This window comes from Trichosurus vulpecula, chromosome 2 (genome assembly GCF_011100635.1).
Source record: "Trichosurus vulpecula isolate mTriVul1 chromosome 2, mTriVul1.pri, whole genome shotgun sequence".
Taxonomy (NCBI): Eukaryota; Metazoa; Chordata; class Mammalia; order Diprotodontia; family Phalangeridae; genus Trichosurus; species Trichosurus vulpecula.
This window is the reverse complement of record NC_050574.1, coordinates 54940298-54959295: the sequence shown is the minus strand read 5'-3', so window position 1 is coordinate 54959295 and position 18998 is coordinate 54940298. Positions and strand designations below refer to the sequence as shown.

Sequence of the window (18998 nt, the reverse complement as noted above, 5' to 3'; positions counted from 1 at the left end):
CCAGCGGGGCTGGGGCACCGGGGCTGCCGGGGCCGCCGGGGCCGGGGTCGTGGGAGAGTTGGCCAGAGCAGGGGCCAGGGCGCGGGCGGAGGGGAGGCGAGGGGCCGCGGGGGCCCGGGGCCGGCTCGGGATGGCGCAGCCGCGGCCCCCGGCGCCCCCCGCCCGCCCTCGGAGGGGCTCGCTGCCCACGGGGGCCGCCTGGCAGGTGAGTGGGGCCCGGGTCTGGCCGGGGCGGGGGGACGGCGAGATTGCTATGGGGTGGGGTGGGGGGCGGGAGAGGTGGTACCCGGGACCGACTGAGTGTGTGTGTGTGTGTTTGTGTGTGTGTTTGTGTGTGTGTGTCCGTGTCCCTCCGAGTGCCCCGCGAGGCAGGTTTCATCTGTGGACTCCCAAGGGTCAGCGAAGGGGTAACCCCAACCCCAAATCTGTCTTCAGAACTGCTTGGTGATGTGGGAATTATGCTGTCACTGGGTGTTAACAGTGAGTGAGAGACCCTGGCCCTGGTACACATTTCCGTCCTTGTGTATCTGTGTGTGACTGTTTAGGACTGCATGATACAGTGTGTGTGTGGATTACACCCGAGTTGGGAAATTGTCTTCCTGGGGTTAGGTTGACTTAATCACTGACACTGTGTGTAACACTCTCCCGGGGTGTGTTGTCATTGTGTGTTGGCGTGACTATGAGCCTGCTGTATGTGTGTTAGAAGCTGTTACTGTAAATTGAACTGAATAGACTCATAGAGCCATAAAATGTCAGAGCTAGGAGGGCCCTAAGAACATAGTATGTAAAAAGTGGGAAGGATCTTCAAGGTTATCTCCTTGGACCCCTAAGGTGCAAACTCTGAAAGTGGTTCCTCAGTTCACATAGTAGGTGGAGACAGAGCCCAGGTTTGGGCCCAAGTCTCTTGCATTGCAACCTGAAGCCCTTTACACTCCTGGGCATTGTGGCCTTGGCCCTGCACACTCTGACAGGATGTGTGACCATCTGTCCTGTTGCTTTTGTGACCCCCAACTGGTTGGCCCTAGGTTGTGTTACTGCCCTCCCAGCTCTCCAGGATTATTGTGAGGATATTGTTTGTACCCCTAAAAGAACTGGAGACATGGGAATTGTTATTTGTGTGATTGTGTTTCTGACTCCTTTACGATATTACATGCAAGGCTTGGTGTGTGTTGTGTGATCAGTTGTATGTGGAGGGGGCATTTGTTTCTGATGCCATAATTAGGAGCAGGGCTGTACATTCATGGGCTTCCTCCTCCTGCCCCCAAATCTTTTCCCCAAGGAGAAACTCCTGTTCAGTCGTGTCTAGATTTTGTACTGTCTCGGTGTATGCACTGATGTATGTAGAGTTTAGACAGGGGAATGGTAGGTGTGTGAGTGTAGCATGCCCTTTTCTGTGTGTACATAAACATGTTTCTCTGTGTGTCAGTATATTCTTGCATGTGTCAATGTGTCTCTGTGCTGGGGTGTAAGTACATGTATAGATGTGCTATCCTTCCACCAAGGAGTACGGAGCACAGGGCCAGTGGCTGGGCATTGGCAGAGGATTAGGGCACTTGTCTGGGAAAACTTGGAAAGCTCTCCTGGCCCTGCCAGCTGGAACTGCCTTCCCTTCAGGAAACCTCACTATGCTCAGTATTGGCACTGTAGGGGCAGGAACTGGCAAACTTGAAACCCCAGCCTGGAAGTGGCAGAGCTTAATGCCACATGTATGTGACTATAGCTTTCATCAGGGTGGGGTTCAGGGGAGATGGGGGCAACAGAGAAAGGAGGGTTTGATTATAATGTAGTGTGTGTGTGTGTGTAAGAGAGAGAGAGAGGAAGGGAGAGAGAGAGAGAGGAGAAAGAGAGGGTGTGTCTGTGTGAAAGAGAGAAAGTGTATATGGGAGAGAAAAACAAAAATGTGTGTGAAAGAGAGCAAGCGTGTATGTGAGAGAGAAAGAAAAAAATATGTGTGTGAGAGGGAGGAGAGAGAGGAAGAGAGGGAGAGAGAGGAAGAGAGGGAGGGAGAGGGATGGAGAGGGGGAGAGAGGGAGAGAAAGAGGGGGGGAGGGAAGGGGAGGGGAGGGGAGAGGAGAGAAAAGGGAAGAGATACCTAGAGCAGGTATTGATGCTGGGTGTGGTCAACCTCAGCATCTTCTCTCTGCATAGAGAAACTCAGGGAGGGTCGCTCTCATAAGAGACTTTGCTGTGTTCCCATCACTTGCCCTGAGGTCCCAGGATTCATTTGGAGATTGGGCCCTTTCTAGCAGAACTGTGGCCACGGTCACCAGGGGCCCCTGGGGTTTGTCCCCATGATTCCCTAGATTGGGCCAAAAACCCTTTGGGGATGAAATTAGGGCCTTCCTATCCCTCTTCTGTGTCCACATGCTAGGTCTGGCCCACTCTCAGCCTCCTTCTGAAAGCAGCTTGGCACTGCCCTGGGTGTGCGCAGGGTATGGTCTCTAGTGGCTGCTGTCTCCCCATCATAAGATTTAAGAGAAGGAAGAGCCTTTAAAGAATACTTCATTTTACAGATAAGTCGAGGTCCAATGAGAGGAAGGGGCCACTCAAAAGTTGCCTAGTTAATAAGGGGCTAGACTTAGGATTCAAACCCATGTGTTCTGAGTCCAAATCCATTTTTCTGTGCTGTTTTATCATTAACAACTAGAATGAAGTCTGGGACCAGGGTTTGGCCCTCTCAGCATAGACCTTCTGGGAAGGGAAGGGAGGTTGGGAAATTTAGGGAACTCTCGTTGGGCTAGGCCTGGACTAGAATGGAGGGGATGTGGCCCTGGCTCCTTAAACAGGGGGATTCATTTAGTGTAGGGTCTCTCCTCCTAATTTTGGACTGAGAAGGATAGAATAAAAGTGATAGACAGGGAGGTCAACCCCAAGAGAGGTGAGGAGATGATGAAAGCCCACCTACCCTTGCTAGAAGAGGGCTTAGGCTTGGTGGCCTGGTCCCAGTGGGCGAGAGACTAGGTGTAACTAGGCTCCGGAGTTAGAAGACCTATGTCTGTGTCTGATCTCCTCTGGAAAATGAGGCATTTGGACTAGGGAGATTATGAAGTCCCTCCCAACTCTGAGATTCTTTGAGGTGTGGTAGGAAAGCGGATTAGATTTGGAATCAGAGAATATGGGGTCACTTTCCAGATCCGCTACTAATCTCCATGTGGCCTTATGCCAGGCACATAATTTCTCTAAGTCTCAATTTCCTCTTCATTAAGAAAACTTGGAACCCAGAATACAGAACAGATCTTAGAACTTAGAATGTCAGAGCTGGAGGGATCTTAAAACACAGAATGTCAGAACTGAGAGGGCCCTTAGAACCGAGAATGTCAGAACTAGAGGGACCTTAGAACCTTAGAACCAAGAATGTCAGAGCTGGGAGGGCCCTAAACCGTTTAATTCTGTGATTCAGTCAACTCCAAAGCTGGCACACAGAAGACCTGGGCCCTTGGCTCTTTGTACCCTCTCCAGCTATAGGATATGGGCAGAGAAGTCCTGATGAGAGGCGTAGCTCATCCAACATGGCATCTTGGGGCCTCGGGCAGCCATTGTGGCTGGTGTCACTGGATGGGGGAGGCACTTGAAGGGTCCAGAGGGTCACAGACCAAGCTGTGCAAGCTTGACTTTGTACCATAGGGGAAAAAGCATTGTATCTGGACACAGAGGACCTGGGCTCCAACTCAGTCTTTACATTTACTTCCTATGATACCTTGGACAAATCATTGTCTCCTTGGGCCTCATGTGTAAAGTGAGGGTTTGGATCAGGTGGCCTCTGTGATCTTGGCCAGTTCTAGATCTGGGAACCTCTGATTCTATGACCTGACCCTGCTCTTCCTCCTGTTTTCTCTGTTGCAGAACTCAGACTTGTTTGAGATGATTGAGAAGATGCAGGTGAGTGACCAGCCTTTTGGATCCATGCTGGGGAACTCTGGAGGGGTGGGGTCCTAGACATCCTGTGCTGCTACTGTTCTCAGCCTAGATCACCAGGGCCTCCTCATGTCCTGCTTGTGGGAGGCAGCAGCGTCCCCCTATTGCAGGGGCAGTGGGTCATGTCCTAGCACAGAACAGAGCCTATGTCAATCTGGTGGGTTCCAGGTCCCAATTCCCTGATTTCCATCTCCATCCTGATGGTCCTTGTGCCTTTGGGGTCCTTCTCTCCAGCTCAGCATTGCCTTTGACTTTGGGGCTTAGGGCCATCTCTTGCCATCCCTAGGCCAAGGTCTCGTCCAGCCAGGGTCCCTTCCACCTGGACCCCCCCATGGAATGAGAGCATTGCTGAGTGGGAAGGGACCTTAGAGTCTATCCAGCTGAACTTGTAACTGAAGCATGCATCCCTTCTATGAGAACCCTAATGAATGGGCATCCAGCCTCTGGCTCAGTACTCCCTGTAACAGAGAGCTCACTGCCTGTGAAAGCAGCCTGGCCCATTTCTGCAGAACTTTCATTGGTCCATTGTTCTGTCTTTGAAGGAACCCAAATCTAGCACCCTGCAACTTCCTACTCCTTCCCTTGGAGGGCACCAAGAAGAACTCTATTCCTTTTGTGTTGTGGTGTAGTGAGAGGGTATTAGACTGGGTTCTAGGCACAGGATTGCCACCAGTAGGCAGTGTGGCTATGGGCTATGTGATCCTCTGTCTGGGCCTTAGTTTTTGCTAAATAGCATGAGAGAATTCCCTCCCAGCTCTGACATGCTGTGTTCTAAGGGCCCTCCCAGCTCTGACACTCTGTGTTCTAAGGGACCTTCTAGCTTTTACAGTACATAGGTCTATTCACAGACATATGTTCCCAGATGCCCTATTGGAAGGAGTTGAGAGGTCTCTATCTAGAAAGACTGCCAGGGTCATGACTGCTAACTTATCTTTGCAGGGAAGCAGGATGGATGAACAAAGATGCTCCTTCCCACCGCCTCTCAAAGTAAGTCCTAGCCCTCTTTGGGTAGATGTTGAAGTGGGGGGAGGAGCACTGGGCTGTTCTTATCCCAGGCAGATGCTTCCCTGAATCTCAGAGTCCTGACCTCAAAAGTGATTCTTCACCACCCCCATCACTACCACCCTCTTGCCCCTCTCACCAGGCTATTGACCCTCTATGCAGTTGTATGGTACTTGGGGGCTTCTTTGGGCAATAGGGAATGGGGGTGGAGAGATAGATTTCCAAGGAGGTGAGAGAGGGAGGGATGTGCTCCTGCGAGTGTGTGGACAGTGTTTATCAGCCGGCTTCTAATTCTGTTCTAAGAGCATTGGTAGTCAAGAGGGCAGCTTAGGGGATGAGGGCTGACTCTCCATGTTCTCAAATTCCTCCCAGCTCTGACATCCTGCATTCTAAGGGCCCTTCCAGCCCTGACATCGTGTGTTCTAAAGACTCTCCTAGCCCTGACATCCTGTGTTCTAAGGGCCCTCCTAAACCTCAAGAATCCCATCTCCCTTTGTTTCTGACAACACTACTTCATTCCCCGCCAGGAAACATTTCTTCTACCCTTTGGACCTGGATTTCCATATGCGATCATACTTACTGACTGTGGAGACACTTGAATCCAGGTCTCCCAGAGCCAAGGTCACCCTTAGAGCTCCTGCTCTAAGGAAGTCAGTCCCAACTGGGAAGACTCCCTGGGGGATGATAGCCCACCCAAACCCACCTCCCTGTTCACTGAGGTATAAGAAACTGATCCCAACATTGAGGTCTCTGACCCAGTGTCCTGTCCTACGTGACTCCAGGGACGTGCCAGGCTTTGCCATCCTTCATCTGTGGGAAGGAGTATGGTCAGCCTGGGCCCTGGGCTGTGGCTCTGCAGAGCTATAGAAAGGAAGTGGGGTCAGACTCCCAGGGCACTGACTTTGTGACCGTCCCTTCCACCCCATGTAACTCTTCCTGGGCATCTAAGGGTGGCCCTACTTTCCCCTGCCTCTGTGCCCTTGGGCTAATCCCTGCCTCTCTCTGGGCCTGTAAAAGGGGAGATAGCAGGACACTTCTTGCCCTCTGCCTTCCCCTCTACCTGTCTTTCTCCTTGTCAGTACTGAGTCTATCCCAAAAAGCTGGATGGGTGAATCAAATGATCGTAAGATGTTTCAGCAGATAACTTGGGCCATGAAAAATGGTAGGCTTGGGGCTAGTAAGTCTAATTCACTTCTGGCTTGTTTGTGTTTTGCAGACAGAAGAGGATTATATCCCATATCCCAGTGTCCATGAGGTAATCCAAGACAGCTACTCTCCCCTCTCCCCAGGGGTGTCCCCCAACCACCCTTCATGATCTCCCCCCCGCCCCGGTAGAGCAGACCACCCTAGCTGAGTCCCTGGCAGCTCTTAGCTGCCCCCCTCAGAATCTCTCCCTCCCTTGGGAGAGCAGACCACCCCAGCTAAGAGTCCCTGGCAGTCTTAACAGGGAATCAGTGGACACCTGGGCCATACCCCAAACTCTGGAGCCACAAACCAAAATTTTGTGGTCTCCCTGATCACCCTTATCTCCCCCTTCCTGTTGGGTTTTGGCAGGCAGGCTTGGCTTTTGTTCATTTAACAAGTGTTGATTCTGTATGATTCTGAAGATACTTTGGGCCAGGCTTTGTGTTGGTTGATGAGCACAAAGAAAATGAAACAGTACCTGCCCTCAAGGCACTTCCACTCTCCTGGAAGGGCAGTGACAATAAGTATACAGATGAATATTGTGTGCCTGGGGAAGGGGGTTGGAAATCAGGAAAGTTCTCATATAGGACATGGCTAGAAGTTCTAAGAAACACTGGTTCTGGATCACCACCTAGATATTCTAAGAGGTGGAGGAGAGGAGAATGTGCATTCTAGGCATAGGGGACAGCCTGTGCTGGAGGTAGGAGAAGGAAATTTCCATGTGGAAAACCCCAGGGTTTTGGGGGGAGGAGTCACAGGCTCCTAAGGCCTTGGAGGGGTTGGATGACCCATGGAAAGCACACAACAGTTGAACCAGTTCTAATCAGGCAGCAAGCATTTACTATGTACTAGGCAAGAATTGGGGATACAGAGAAAACAGTTAAGTTGTCCTTGCCCTTAGGGAGCTTACAGTCTAATAAAGGAACTGTAGAAATAACTAAATCCATATAGAATACATAAAGGGCAGAGGTAAGGTGGGGGGGGCAATAGCAGCAAGGGGCACAGGGAATGGGGGGAGCTGGGAAAGGCCTCCTACAGAAAGCAAAGTTTGAGATGAGTCTTGAAGAAAGTCAGGGAAGCTGAGGCAGGTCATTCTAGGCATGGGAGGCAAAAGTGTAGAGGTGGGATATGGAGGGACATGTTTGAAGGAAGGCAAGGAGGCCAGTGTAACTGGATCATAGGGTACATGGAGGGGAGTAAAGTATAACAAGTCAGGAAAGGTGAGAAGGGGCCATGTTTTGAAGATTTTTTTAAATTGCCATATAGAAGAATTTATATTCAATCCTGGAGGAACTAGGGAGCCACTGGAATTTAATGAGGAGGGAGGGTGACGTGACCAGACCTACACTTTTGAAAAATCCTTTCGGCGCCTGTATGGGGGATAGATTGGGGCAGGGAGAGCCTTGGTCGGGGTGGGGAGATCACTTACCAGGCTCATTCAATAGATCTGATGAGTGGTGGTGAGATCCTGAGCTACAGCAGGGGTACTGTGAGGGGGAAGCATAGGAGAGACTTTGTGAAGATTTCAGAGCAGATTGTCTGTGAGGCATGTGGGAGAGGGGAAGAATTTTGAATGAAATGGAGGTTTTGAGCCTAGGTGACTGGGAGGATGGGGGCACCCTCTGCACTAGAAGGGGAGGCTTTGGGGAAGATGGATTTCTGAGTTCAGTTTTGGACATGTTGAGTTTAGGATGTTTGGGGGGCATCCAATGGGAGATGGACAAGAGGCAGCTGGAGATGTGAATCTGGAGGTCAGGGCTGGATAAATAGATCTGGGAGTCATCTTCATGGTGATGAGACCTGAACCTATGGGAGTGGATGAGAGCACCAAGACAGGTAGTATAGAGAAAGAAGAGAGAAGGCCTGGGATAGAACTTTGGGGGGCACCCACGGTTAGTGTGTATATTATGGATAAAAGATTAGCAAAGGTGGCAACAGGCCTTTAAGAGAGAGAAAGATCAGGGGCTCCCAGGGCTTCCCAGAAATTAGCCATCTTACTGGTCGCTCTGGAGGCCTCCCACTGTGGCATCTCTGCCCCCTGTAGGGGCACCTTTGGGGACTGACCTTGGATGCAGAGAAGGGGATAGGCAAGACTTCTCTGGTCCTACGCCTGGGGTGTGTTGCCCCGAAAGCCTCTGAAAAGGAATTCTTGATTTCCCTTCTGTTTTTTTTTTGACGGGTGGTTTCAGCCCCAGGGGAATTGTGGGTGATACCATGAACAGCCCTTGGAGGGGCTGGGCAATCCATGGAAACAGACCTAAGTTGAAAGGAAGCCCAGTATAGGAGAAAGAATCAGTATTACTTAGTGAGAAGCCCTGAGTTGAAACCTAGCTTAATGACTAAATAAATCACTTCTTTCTGAACTGTGGTTTGTTCATCTCTAAAATAAAGATAATACTAATTAAATAATAAATAATTAATACTAAAATTCATGGGGTTGTTGCCAGGAAAGCGCTTTGTAAATCTTGAAGCTCTCTAGAAGCAGGAGTTGTATTACCCCAGTAATTAATGATGGTAAGAGTAGACCTGTCCTTAGCTCCTCAAGGTCTACAAAGCCCTCACAAGAGCTCTGGGAGACAGAGAAACCAGAGCTCAGCCCAAGCTCACACAGCTTGTAAGTATATGGATTAGGATTTGAACCCAAGCCTCTCCTGACTCCAAATTCAGAGCCATATGCGTCGTTGGCTGCCAGGATTGGTGCTGCATGCAGACGGGCTTTTGGTGTGATGCTGACTCTGACCTCACCTCCTCTTTCAGGTCCTGGGGCGAGAAGGGCCCTTCCCCCTCATTCTGCTGCCTCAGTTTGGGGGTTATTGGATCGAAGGCACCAATCATGAGGTCAGCAGCATCCCCGAGACGGAACAACTCCAGTCCCCCACGTCCAAAGTGAAGCTGGAGTGCAACCACACAGCCCGGCTCTACCGGAAGTATTTCTTAGGCAAGGTGAGCAGGGTGGCCTCAGGGCTACCTGTGAGCTGGCCTTCCTATCAGGCCATTTAACTGAGAGGCAGCAGCTCGACCGGGATGGCAGGACCAGCTGCCAAGGTTGGGGCGTGACCTTGACCTTCTAGGGTGTCGCCCCGTGAGGTGCCCTGGTGTTGCTCCCCTTGGGCAACAGGAGGGCCTGGAACTCAGAGATGGCTTACTCAGGACAGGAAAGGCTCTGGAGGGCATGGGGTGGGGTGTCATCATTGAATTGCCTTCCAGGCCCATTCAGATTGTGGCTTCCTTGGGAGGGGGTCTTGGTGAGCTGAAAATGAGTCAACAGTGTGATCTGGTGGCCAAGAAAGCACATGCTGCCCTGAAGAGGGGCATAGCATGCTCTGCTGCGGGCAGACGCTTAGAGCTGGAAGGGACGTTAGAGTCCATTTAGTTTAGCTCGCTGACATCACAGATGAGGCCCAGGGTTAGGAGGTGACTTGTCTAAGGCCACACAGGTCATGAATGGACAGGGTTGGAGCTGAGAGGCAGAGAGCATCCCAGGGAAGGAGAACTGAGGTTGTTTAGCCTGGAAGTGACCTGGGCAGGCTGGGGGAAGGGGAGACACATTGGCGGTCTTCAGGAATTATATTCCTTCTACTTGGCCTCAGAGGGCAGAACCAGGGCAGAGGGCGAAGGTGCAAAGAGGAAGAGGTCAAAAAGAGTACTCCAAATAATTTACACATCCAAAAATGGATGCCTCAAGGGATGGAAACCCTTGGGGCCCAGGAAGGACTTTCAAGAGACCACCACTGGGAGATGGAGTCCAAAGAACTGGATTCAAGTCTCGGCTCTGACCTTCTGAACTGGGTGGCCTGAAGCAAATCACTTCATCAAACAAGGCCTCAGTTGTAAAAGGAAGGGATAAGACTTGGCATCTCTAAAATCCCCTCTGGCTCTGACATTCAGCATTACAGGTTTTCTCCCAGCTCTGACACTGTGTATTCTAAGGGCCTTCCCAGCTCTGACATTCCCTGTTCTAAGGGCCTTCTCAGCTCTGATATTCCATGTTCCAAGGCCCCTCCCAGCTCTGACATCCTGTGTTCTAAGGCCCCTCCCAGCTCTGACATCCTGTGTTCTAAGGCCCTTCCCAGCTCTGACATCCTGTGTTCTCAGGCCCCTCCCAGCTCTGACATCCTGTGTTCTCAGACCCCTCCCAGCTCTGACATCCTGTGTTCTAAGGGCCCTCCAAGCTCTGACATCCTGTGTTCTAAGGCCCTTCCCAGCTCTGACATCCTGTGTTCTAAGGCTCCTCCCAGCTCTGACATCCTGTGTTCTAAGGCCCCTCCCAGCTCTGACATCCTGTGTTCTCAGGCCCCTCCCAGCTCTGACATCCTGTGTTCTCAGGCCCCTCCCAGCTCTGACATCCTGTGTTCTCAGGCCCCTCCCAGCTCTGACATCCTGTGTTCTCAGGCCCCTCCCAGCTCTGACATCCTGTGTTCTCAGGCCCCTCCCAGCTCTGACATCCTGTGTTCTAAGGCCCTCCCAGCTCTGACATCCTGTGTTCTAAGGCCCCTCCCAGCTCTGACATCCTGTGTTCTAAGGCCCTTCTCAGCTCTGACATCCTGTGTTCTCAGGCCCCTCCCAGCTCTGACATCCTGTGTTCTAAGGCCCCTCCCAGCTCTGACATCCTGTGTTCTAAGGCTGCTTCAAACTTGGATTGTTGACATTTTACATTTCACATTCCAAGAGTCTCTTCTAGGCAGGTCTTAAGCTTGCCTTCAAAGGAAGGATAATATTCAGATGAGTAGAGGAAGAGGAGAATCTTCCAGGCTTTTGATATTCTGGAGGAGACCCTACCCAGGGGAGTGGGATGGGGTGAGATCAGGAGCCATGTCCTCACCCTGGGTGGAGGGATATGAGAATTACACAGACACCATAGATACCACAGAGTAGAAGTGTGGAGGTGGTGGGGGTTGGGGGAGAGGGAGGACAGGATGACCTTGGGCTCTCTGGTGTTGATGCCAAGGCAGCAGGTGAGCCAACATCACGAGATTCTGAGCCCGCCCACCCCACTACCTCCTTCTGTTGGCTTCCCCTCACCTCCAACCTGGAACGTGACCCACTGCAGATCCAGGGAGGGAAGGGGGTAGCCTCAGCTTAGGTGCTTGAGCTCATTCCCTGAAAAGGCCTGGCCTTTGGGCAAAGTGCCCTTCCCCTTAGAACAGTCAGGACCTCCCCAGAACCTTGTGGTGGCAGGAGGTGGGGAGGAAGGGAGACGGGGGTGTCAGGTGAGGGAGGGAGGGGGCAGGGGGAAGCACCCTTATCCCTCCAGAGCACTGGATTTGGAATCAGATGGCCTTTATTGAAATACTCTCTCTGCTGGTGTTCCCTTTGTGGCCATAGGCAGCAAGTGATTTAAGTTTTCTGTGCCTCAGTTTCTGCCTCTGAGATGAGTGGACTGGACTAGAATGACCTCTAAGGTTCCTTCCAGATTAAATCCTGTCATCCTAGGACACTCCCCTGCCCCATGCCTAGAGATAGGTTCGTGTTTAAACAGGAACTCACTTCCGGACCGATTCCTGGGGTGGGCGTTGGCCAGGGGAGCCGGCTGCACTTGCTGGGCTGGGCTGGGCTGGGCGGGATCAGAGGCTTGTGGAGCCCAGGGCTTCCCCTCCCAGATCCCTGCCTTCCTGGGATGGAGGGTGAGCGCCCTTATCCACTCCAATCCACACCACCCATCCATCCATTCCCAATGAATGGCCCTGCCTCTCCTAGGAACCTTCTGCCTGCCCCGAGAGCATCTCCCTCCTTCTTGGGAGGCCAGGCATTGGCTCCAGAGGCCTCTGTTTGTTTGGGACGTGTTTCATTTCCTCTAAGTCATCCTCTAGGGCCGCACCTCGCTGGGCTGGGCTTTGGGGGCCTGAGAGTAACAGGTTCATCGGCAAACTCCAAGACTTGCCTTCGAGCCTACTATGTGCCCAGCTCTGTCCCTGCCCACAGGGAAGGACCCAGCCAACTAGTCACAGTGACGAGACACACAGAAAACAATTAGGGGATGATTCATTATTCAGCCCAGCGATGCCTTCCATTGGTGCTCTGTAGGTACCCTGAAACTATGGGGGCAGAGAGAGAAAATTCCTGGCTTTGGAGTCAGGCTGGATTTGGCACTGGCGGGCCTAGGCCCCTGGCTCTGCCGCCAAAGTCACTTAACTGCACCAAACCTCAGCTCTATCGCCTGTAAAATGAGGGGACTGAATTCTGTTCTGGCTCTAAATCTGTGATTCCAAAGAAGCCACATGCTTCCCTGGCCCTCAGGTGAAATGAGGTAGAGCTTAGACTAAAAGAACCCAAAAGGCTCTCCTAGCTCTCACATTATAAATTAGTGTGGGAGGCAGGTGGGTGGCACAGTGGATAGAGCACCGGCCCTGGAATCAGGAGGACCTGAGTTCAAGTGTGGCCTTAGATTAGCTGTGTGACCCTGGGCTGGTCACTTCACCCTGTTTGCCTCAGTTTCCTCATCTGTAAAACAGTCTGGAGAAGGAAATTACAAACCATTCCAGTATCTTTGCCAAGAAAACCCTAAATAGAGTCACAGAGAGTCAGATATGAGTGGTCTAATAGAGGAGACAGCATGTAAACAACCAGGCACAAACAAGAGAGATTCAGGACAAATTTGGCAGTTAACGTATGGTCTCTTCTGATAGGGAGTAAGCCCCTTGAGGGCAGGGATTTTTCACGTTGGCTTTTGTTTCACCATGGCCTAGCACATAGAAGCATTAAATAAATACATGTGGATTGACTGAGCAGACTACCTGGGTGACCTCAGAAAAGATAGGACCCTCTCTGGGCCTCATTTGTGAATGGAGGGGGAGGAAAAGTAGCCTCTGAGGTTCCTTCCAGCTTTAAATCTAGAGTCGTGGGATGCTTTGACCCCATAGGGAATGAGAGGCTTCAAGAGGTAGTGAGCTTCCCGTCACTGGAGGTCTTCGAGGGGCGGCTGGATGGCTGCTTGTTGGGAGTGCTGTGGTGTGGGTCAGATGACCTCTGGAGTGTTTTCTAGCTCGGCAATCCTAGGCAGAAGTGGAGCAGATGCAGACAGGGAGGTTTTTGAACTGATTCTCTCTTTGCACCACTGAGTCTCCCTCCCTCCATCCATTTCCCAGGAACATTTCAACTACTATGCCCTGGACACTGCCCTGGGCCATCTGGTGTTCTCACTCAAGTACGATGTAATTGGGGATCAAGAACACCTCCGGTTGCTGCTCAGGTGAGCTAGGGGCCCAGGATGATGAGGCCTGGGATGGTGGTGGGGGCCCTGCTAGGCTGGGGAGTCAGGAAATATTAGACCTGGACCTGAGAAATCAGGAGCCCCACTCATTCATTTTACAGAAGGGGAAACAGAGGCATCCCAAAGGGAAATGTCAAAGTTGCACAGAGAGGTTATTGCATGATGGGATTCAAATGCAGGCCTTGGGACTCTCAAGCTAGTGTTCTATCCATACCATGTTCCACTCAGTCTGTTCTTTCTTTCCCTCTCTGGGCCCCCCTTCCCACCAACTAGGCCAGGCCTGACCTCCCAACTCCCTCTTTTCCTTCACTCTGCCCTGTTTTCTCCCCCAGGACGAAGTGTAGGACCTACCATGACGTCATCCCCATCTCCTGCCTCACAGAATTCCCCAACGTAGTCCAGATGGCAAAGGTTTGACCTCCCTGCGTCCCGACCCTCTGGGGCTACTGCAGACTCTGGTCCTGGGTGGACTAGGCTGGGGAGGCCCCTGCCCCTCCTGCCCATTTCCCTCCATGTTTAACCCCCCTGGAGATGTGCTTGAACATGGCCATTTCCCAGTCTCCATGTTCCTGATGTTTCTGTGTGTTCAGACATTCTAAACCCACATGATCTCCCCCACCTCATGTTCTTACATGCAGGCACACACATTGGCATGCTTTCACATACTCCACTCATGGCTATACCTTCTCACGTATCCACCTGAGCCCCCATCTCTATGTTTGCACCCACTCCGTGTCAACCCCTATAGCTGCTCTGTTCAGGCCCTGGATTTCACACGTTCTTCCAAACTTGTCTCTAGCCCTGGTTAAGGGATGTTCTTGGGTCAGCCTTTGTTCTCAGCACCGGCTAGTCTTGGCCACCGCTGTCCAAACTTGAATTCTCTCTTGCGTGCTGAGCCAGCTCATCTCATATAACAGGAGGGCCCCGTACCCTGCCCAGCCCCCTCAGTCCCCCTGGCCTCATCCTCTCAGGGTCCAGCCCCACAGGGCCTCCCTTATCTTCTCCTCGCAGCTGGTGTGTGAAGACGTGAATGTGGATCGATTCTACCCAGTGCTTTACCCCAAGGTAGGCCTGATGTTTTGGGTCGAGTCCTCATTGCCGGGGAGTGGGAGCTGAGTTGTCTGATATGCTGGGGGCAGGAGAGGCCCCTCCACTCTCTGAGTATTGGGAAACATGTCCCTGAAACCCTAGCCTCCTCTGCGATAATAGCTTCCTGGGATTCCCAAGATTGGGTGAGGAAGATAGTGATAAGACAGGACTGAGTGACCCCAGAGCCCTGACATCAGGCTTGTCAGCCTAGAGTGGATTTATGGGGGAGGGTGGGGTTGGTAGGGCAAAGAAATGCTCTGGACATTTGCCTCTAACTGCTAACAAGGCCTCTCACCAGCTTAGTAAGCTCGAGCATCACAGGAGGTTCTCTGTCTAAGAGAACTCCAAAGTTCTATCTGAGGGAAAAAAGATGCCTCTGATTTTGTGCCTAGGGGTAGGCCCAGAAAGAAAGCCTCTCCTGTAAATGCACACTCTAGAAATGAAATGTCAGAGCTGGAAGGATCTTAGAACAGAGAACGTCAGAGCTGGAAGGGCCATTAGAACAGAGAATGTCAGAGCTGGGAGGGATCTTAGAAAGCAGGATGTCAGAGCTGGGAGGGACCTTAGAACATGGAATGTTATAGCTGGGAGAAACCCAGAACGCAGAATGTCAGAGCTAGTGCACAGCATGTCAGAGCTGGGAGGGACCATAGAATAGAGAATGTCAGAGCTAGAAAGGACTCTAGAATAGAATGTAGGAGCTGGAAAGAACCTTAGAACAGAGAAGCGATTCTAGAAAAGAATGTTGTAGCTGGAAGGGACTTTAGAACATAGAACAGAAAAAGAAAGGAAAGGACATATTTCCTTTCTTCAGGGGATTGACAGCCTATGTGGTGAGACATAAGAGCAGTAGGTACTAGGCAAGACACTTGAATGGTAAAAGCATACAGTACAGACTTCAGGTGCTGTTGGAGCTCTGAGAAGAGAGAATGAAGAGAGATGTGGATGCACAGGGTGCTCAGAGGGCAGAACTAACAGTTACAACACAGGAAAAGGGAGATAGTTGCCAAGAGGAAGATTTTGACTCCACGTAAGGAGAAATTTCTCCCCACTTGAAGCTGTCCTAAAGTCGAGTGACCAGCCCCTAGATGTAGAAGTTTCCCCTCTGGAGATCTTCCTCCAGGGTAGAAGCAGGATGATCCATTGCTGGAGATATAGTAGAGGAGATTCCTGCTTAGGGATAGAAGGGCCTAGCTCTCCCGGGAGGTCTCCAACTCTGGCATTCTGAGAGTGGCCAGGGAAGACTTCCTGGAGGAGTGAGTGAAGCGGAGCCAAAGATTTTGACCAGGAAGAGGGGGACATGGAGGGTGTTTCAGGGAGGAGAGAGTGGCCTGAACAGAGGGTAAGAGGTAGGGATGACCATGGCCTGTGTGTCAGGTAGGAAGATCTCTCTCTTGGAGAACACACACTGACTGTCTGCTTTTCCCAGGCCTCCCGCCTCATTGTCACCTTCGATGAACACGTCATCAGCAATAACTTCAAGTTTGGGGTCATTTACCAGAAACTCGGGCAGGTGGGGCTCCCTGGACTTTGCTGAATCAACCTCCCGCCAATACCTGGGGGGACCTGCCCTCACCACCCCCCAGGGCAGGTGACCAACCCAGAGACTCCAGGATTCTCCAGCTGCTGGGTCCGTCCCATTGCCTCCCACCTTAGATCATAGACTATGAGAGCCAGAAAGGACCTTAGACACCATCTAGTCCAGCCCGCCCCCACCCCCTTATTTTATAGATGAAGCTAATGACTTGCCCAAGGTCACACAGAGAGTCATTGGGAGAGCTGGGACTAGACTCTAGGCCTCCCAACTCCCAGCCCATGCTCCTGCTCTGGTAAATGGCTGCCTCCTTATTTCTCTAGGGGTTCCATGGAACTCCCTGTTGGGTTGTGGGGGTGACCCAGAGACCTTCAGGCTTACCCAGCCCAGCTTCTCAGACCTTGGGGAATGCTGGCCTGTGGTGTGTTCTGGGTGGAGGGAGGAGGGCTGAGGGAGGTGGGAGGGAAGAAAGAGGGATGCTGCCTGCAGTTGGCTGGCCCTGCAACCCCAGCCCCATGTATCTGCAGACCTCTGAGGAGGAGTTGTTTAGCACCAACGAGGAGAGCCCTGCTTTCGTGGAGTTCCTAGAATTCTTGGGTCAGAAGGTCAAGCTGCAGGACTTTAAGGGGTGAGTCGTCCTGGCTCTGTCTCTTAACTCACTGTGTGACCTTTGGTGAGTAACTTCCCTCTGTCTCCCCATCTCTAAAATGAACAGATCAGACCAGCCCATCTCTAATATCCCTTCTGGCTCCAACATTCTATGATTCTTGGGGAAAGACAATGGTAGGGGGGTGGATTTGGATAGGGGGAGGGGGAGGAGTGAAAGGATCATTCTTCAGGAATGGGAGGGGGGTCTTCAGGGAGTAGATCCCCCCCACTTTGGCCTCGGTGGGGTTCTGAGGGAGCCAGCCTCGCTGTGGAGAACACGCACAGCTAAGCCAGTGGGGTGGTGTCTCCGGATGGCAGGTTCCGGGGTGGCCTGGATGTGACTCACGGGCAGACGGGGACAGAGTCGGTCTACTGCAACTTTCGAAACAAGGAGATTATGTTCCACGTGTCCACCAAACTGCCCTACACAGAGGGGGATGCCCAGCAGGTAAAACATGGCCCTTAGCCCTCAGCCTCCTCCAGACCCTCTATGGACAGATGTCATATTTCTAGGCATTTAAAATCAGGACAAGCCTGTTTGCAGGAAAAAAACTAGAGTGGGCACTATTTCTTTTTTTAAATCGCATAGACGGAAAGTCATCCTGTTGGTCTAGAAACTGAAAATAATGTTATATAACTCACTGTATAAGCTTATCAGCCAACCACCTCATCGTCTTGATTTCTTCATCTGTGCATTGAGAGGGTTTGTTGTTGGATTGTTGGGCCTAAATCTCCATTCAAAGCGCCCTCCCAACTCTGACATTTTTTGTTCTATCATTCTGGCATTCTATGTTCTGAGGTTCCTCCCAGTTCTGATGTTCTGCGATTTTATGATCTAGTTTCTGGGAACAGAGTTCAAAGGAAAGAACTTTGTACCTAGAATCAGAAGATCTGTGTTCTTGACCTACCACTTATTAGTGGTGTGACTATCGGCACATCCATAGTGAAATGGGCTCAGAGTCAGGAAAATCTGGGTTCAAATCTCACCTCTGACCCTTACAAATTAGGTTAGATGGGGAGAGTTCTCATACTGGGAGTTCCCGTGATTACATAATCACAGCTCCTTTGTACATTAGTATTATATGTATTTAAGTATTATTATGAGTTTGTTCATAAAGTGATCATGTGTGGGATATGTTGAAACACAAAAAGAACAAGGAAAAAAATTTAGAGGGAAAGATTTTTTCATCTCTTCCAGTTTCTTGAGAAAATCAAAGTTCTCAGGGAAGAAATTTGTCCCCTGTGCTTCCCATCTCACTCTCATTCTCTGGAGCTCTAGCATCAAATCCCTTCCCCACCCCCACCCCCATTTACCTCCCATGCCCAGCTATGGCCGTGATTCCCTAAATGCTAGAGAATGACTTCCCTCTCGCAAAGCCCTAGAGCCTGGAGCTGCAGGAGGGTCCCTCTCTTTGCTCCCCAAGGCTCCCAACTCAGGGGCCATGGGGGCCCTGTGCTCAGTTACAGAGGAAACGGCACATCGGGAATGACATCGTGGCTGTGGTCTTCCAGGATGAGAACACGCCCTTTGTGCCTGACATGATTGCTTCCAACTTTCTACACGCCTATGTGGTGGTGCAGGCAGAGGATGCTGGCCCCGATGGGCCCCTTTACAAGGTGAGGGGGCTCCATGAGGGACCCAGGGCCTCTGCTTACAGTCCTGGGTTAGGGCAGGGAACAGATGAGACTGGGGTCCAAGCCCTGGCTTGGCTACTCACTTTCTTTGTGACTTTAGGTAAGTCACGGGCCTCATTTTTCCATTTTATATAAAGAAAGGATTGGATTAGGGGATCACTAAGATTCCTCCCAGCTCTGATGTCTTGTGTTCTAAGGCTCAGCTCAGTTCTAGCATTGTGTGTTCTAAGGTCCCTCCTAGCTCTGACATTCTGTGTTCTAAGGGCCCTCCCATCTCTGAAATCCTGTGTTCTAAGGGCCCTCCCATCTCTGACATCCAGTATTCTAAGATCCCTTCCAGCTCTGACATCCTGTTTTCTAGGGACCTTCCCAGCTCTAAGGTTCTAAGGATTCTCCCAGCTGACATTCTGTGGTTCTGCAGTTCCCTCATACTTTTGCCCTATAATGTTTTCCCAACTCCCAAGCCTGCCCCTTTCAACCCCTGTTCCCTCCTGCCCCAATGAGAAGAGCAGGGAGTACAACCCTTTCACCATCCCTGTTACCCCCACCCTCTCTAAATCACAGTTGGTTGGGCTAATCTCATGCCCCTGTTCCAGGGGGGTCCCTGAGGGGATGGAAGGAGGGGGCTTAGAATGAGGGGCTGCTCTCCCCTCCAGGTGTCTGTTACTGCCAGAGATGATGTGCCCTTCTTTGGGCCTCCGCTTCCGGACCCTGCTGTCTTCAGGAAGGTGAGGAGGACACCCTTTTTCCCTTCTCCTCTCCTTCCCCTCCCCAACCCAA

At 51.5% G+C, this 18998-nt stretch overlaps 1 protein-coding gene across 2 annotated transcripts in view; it reads left to right on the top strand.

The window, feature by feature from the left end:
• Positions 1–18998, top strand: part of LOC118839196 (RAP1 GTPase activating protein) — an 85844-nt gene that overhangs the window by 50364 nt on the left and 16482 nt on the right. Inside the window, exons 1-13 of one of the 2 annotated variants that reach the window (XM_036746652.1) lie at positions 165–205; positions 3844–3879; positions 4855–4902; positions 6134–6172; positions 8860–9045; positions 13188–13291; positions 13645–13723; positions 14324–14377; positions 15831–15914; positions 16463–16563; positions 16902–17031; positions 18045–18200; positions 18875–18946. In XM_036746652.1, coding sequence (XP_036602547.1) covers positions 3862–3879; positions 4855–4902; positions 6134–6172; positions 8860–9045; positions 13188–13291; positions 13645–13723; positions 14324–14377; positions 15831–15914; positions 16463–16563; positions 16902–17031; positions 18045–18200; positions 18875–18946 — 1071 coding nt within the window. In that variant the 5' untranslated portion in view covers positions 165–205; positions 3844–3861. Of the gene's footprint in view, positions 1–164; positions 206–3843; positions 3880–4854; positions 4903–6133; positions 6173–8859; positions 9046–13187; positions 13292–13644; positions 13724–14323; positions 14378–15830; positions 15915–16462; positions 16564–16901; positions 17032–18044; positions 18201–18874; positions 18947–18998 lie in introns of those variants that run through there. The other variant, XM_036746653.1, reaches the window with a different exon arrangement.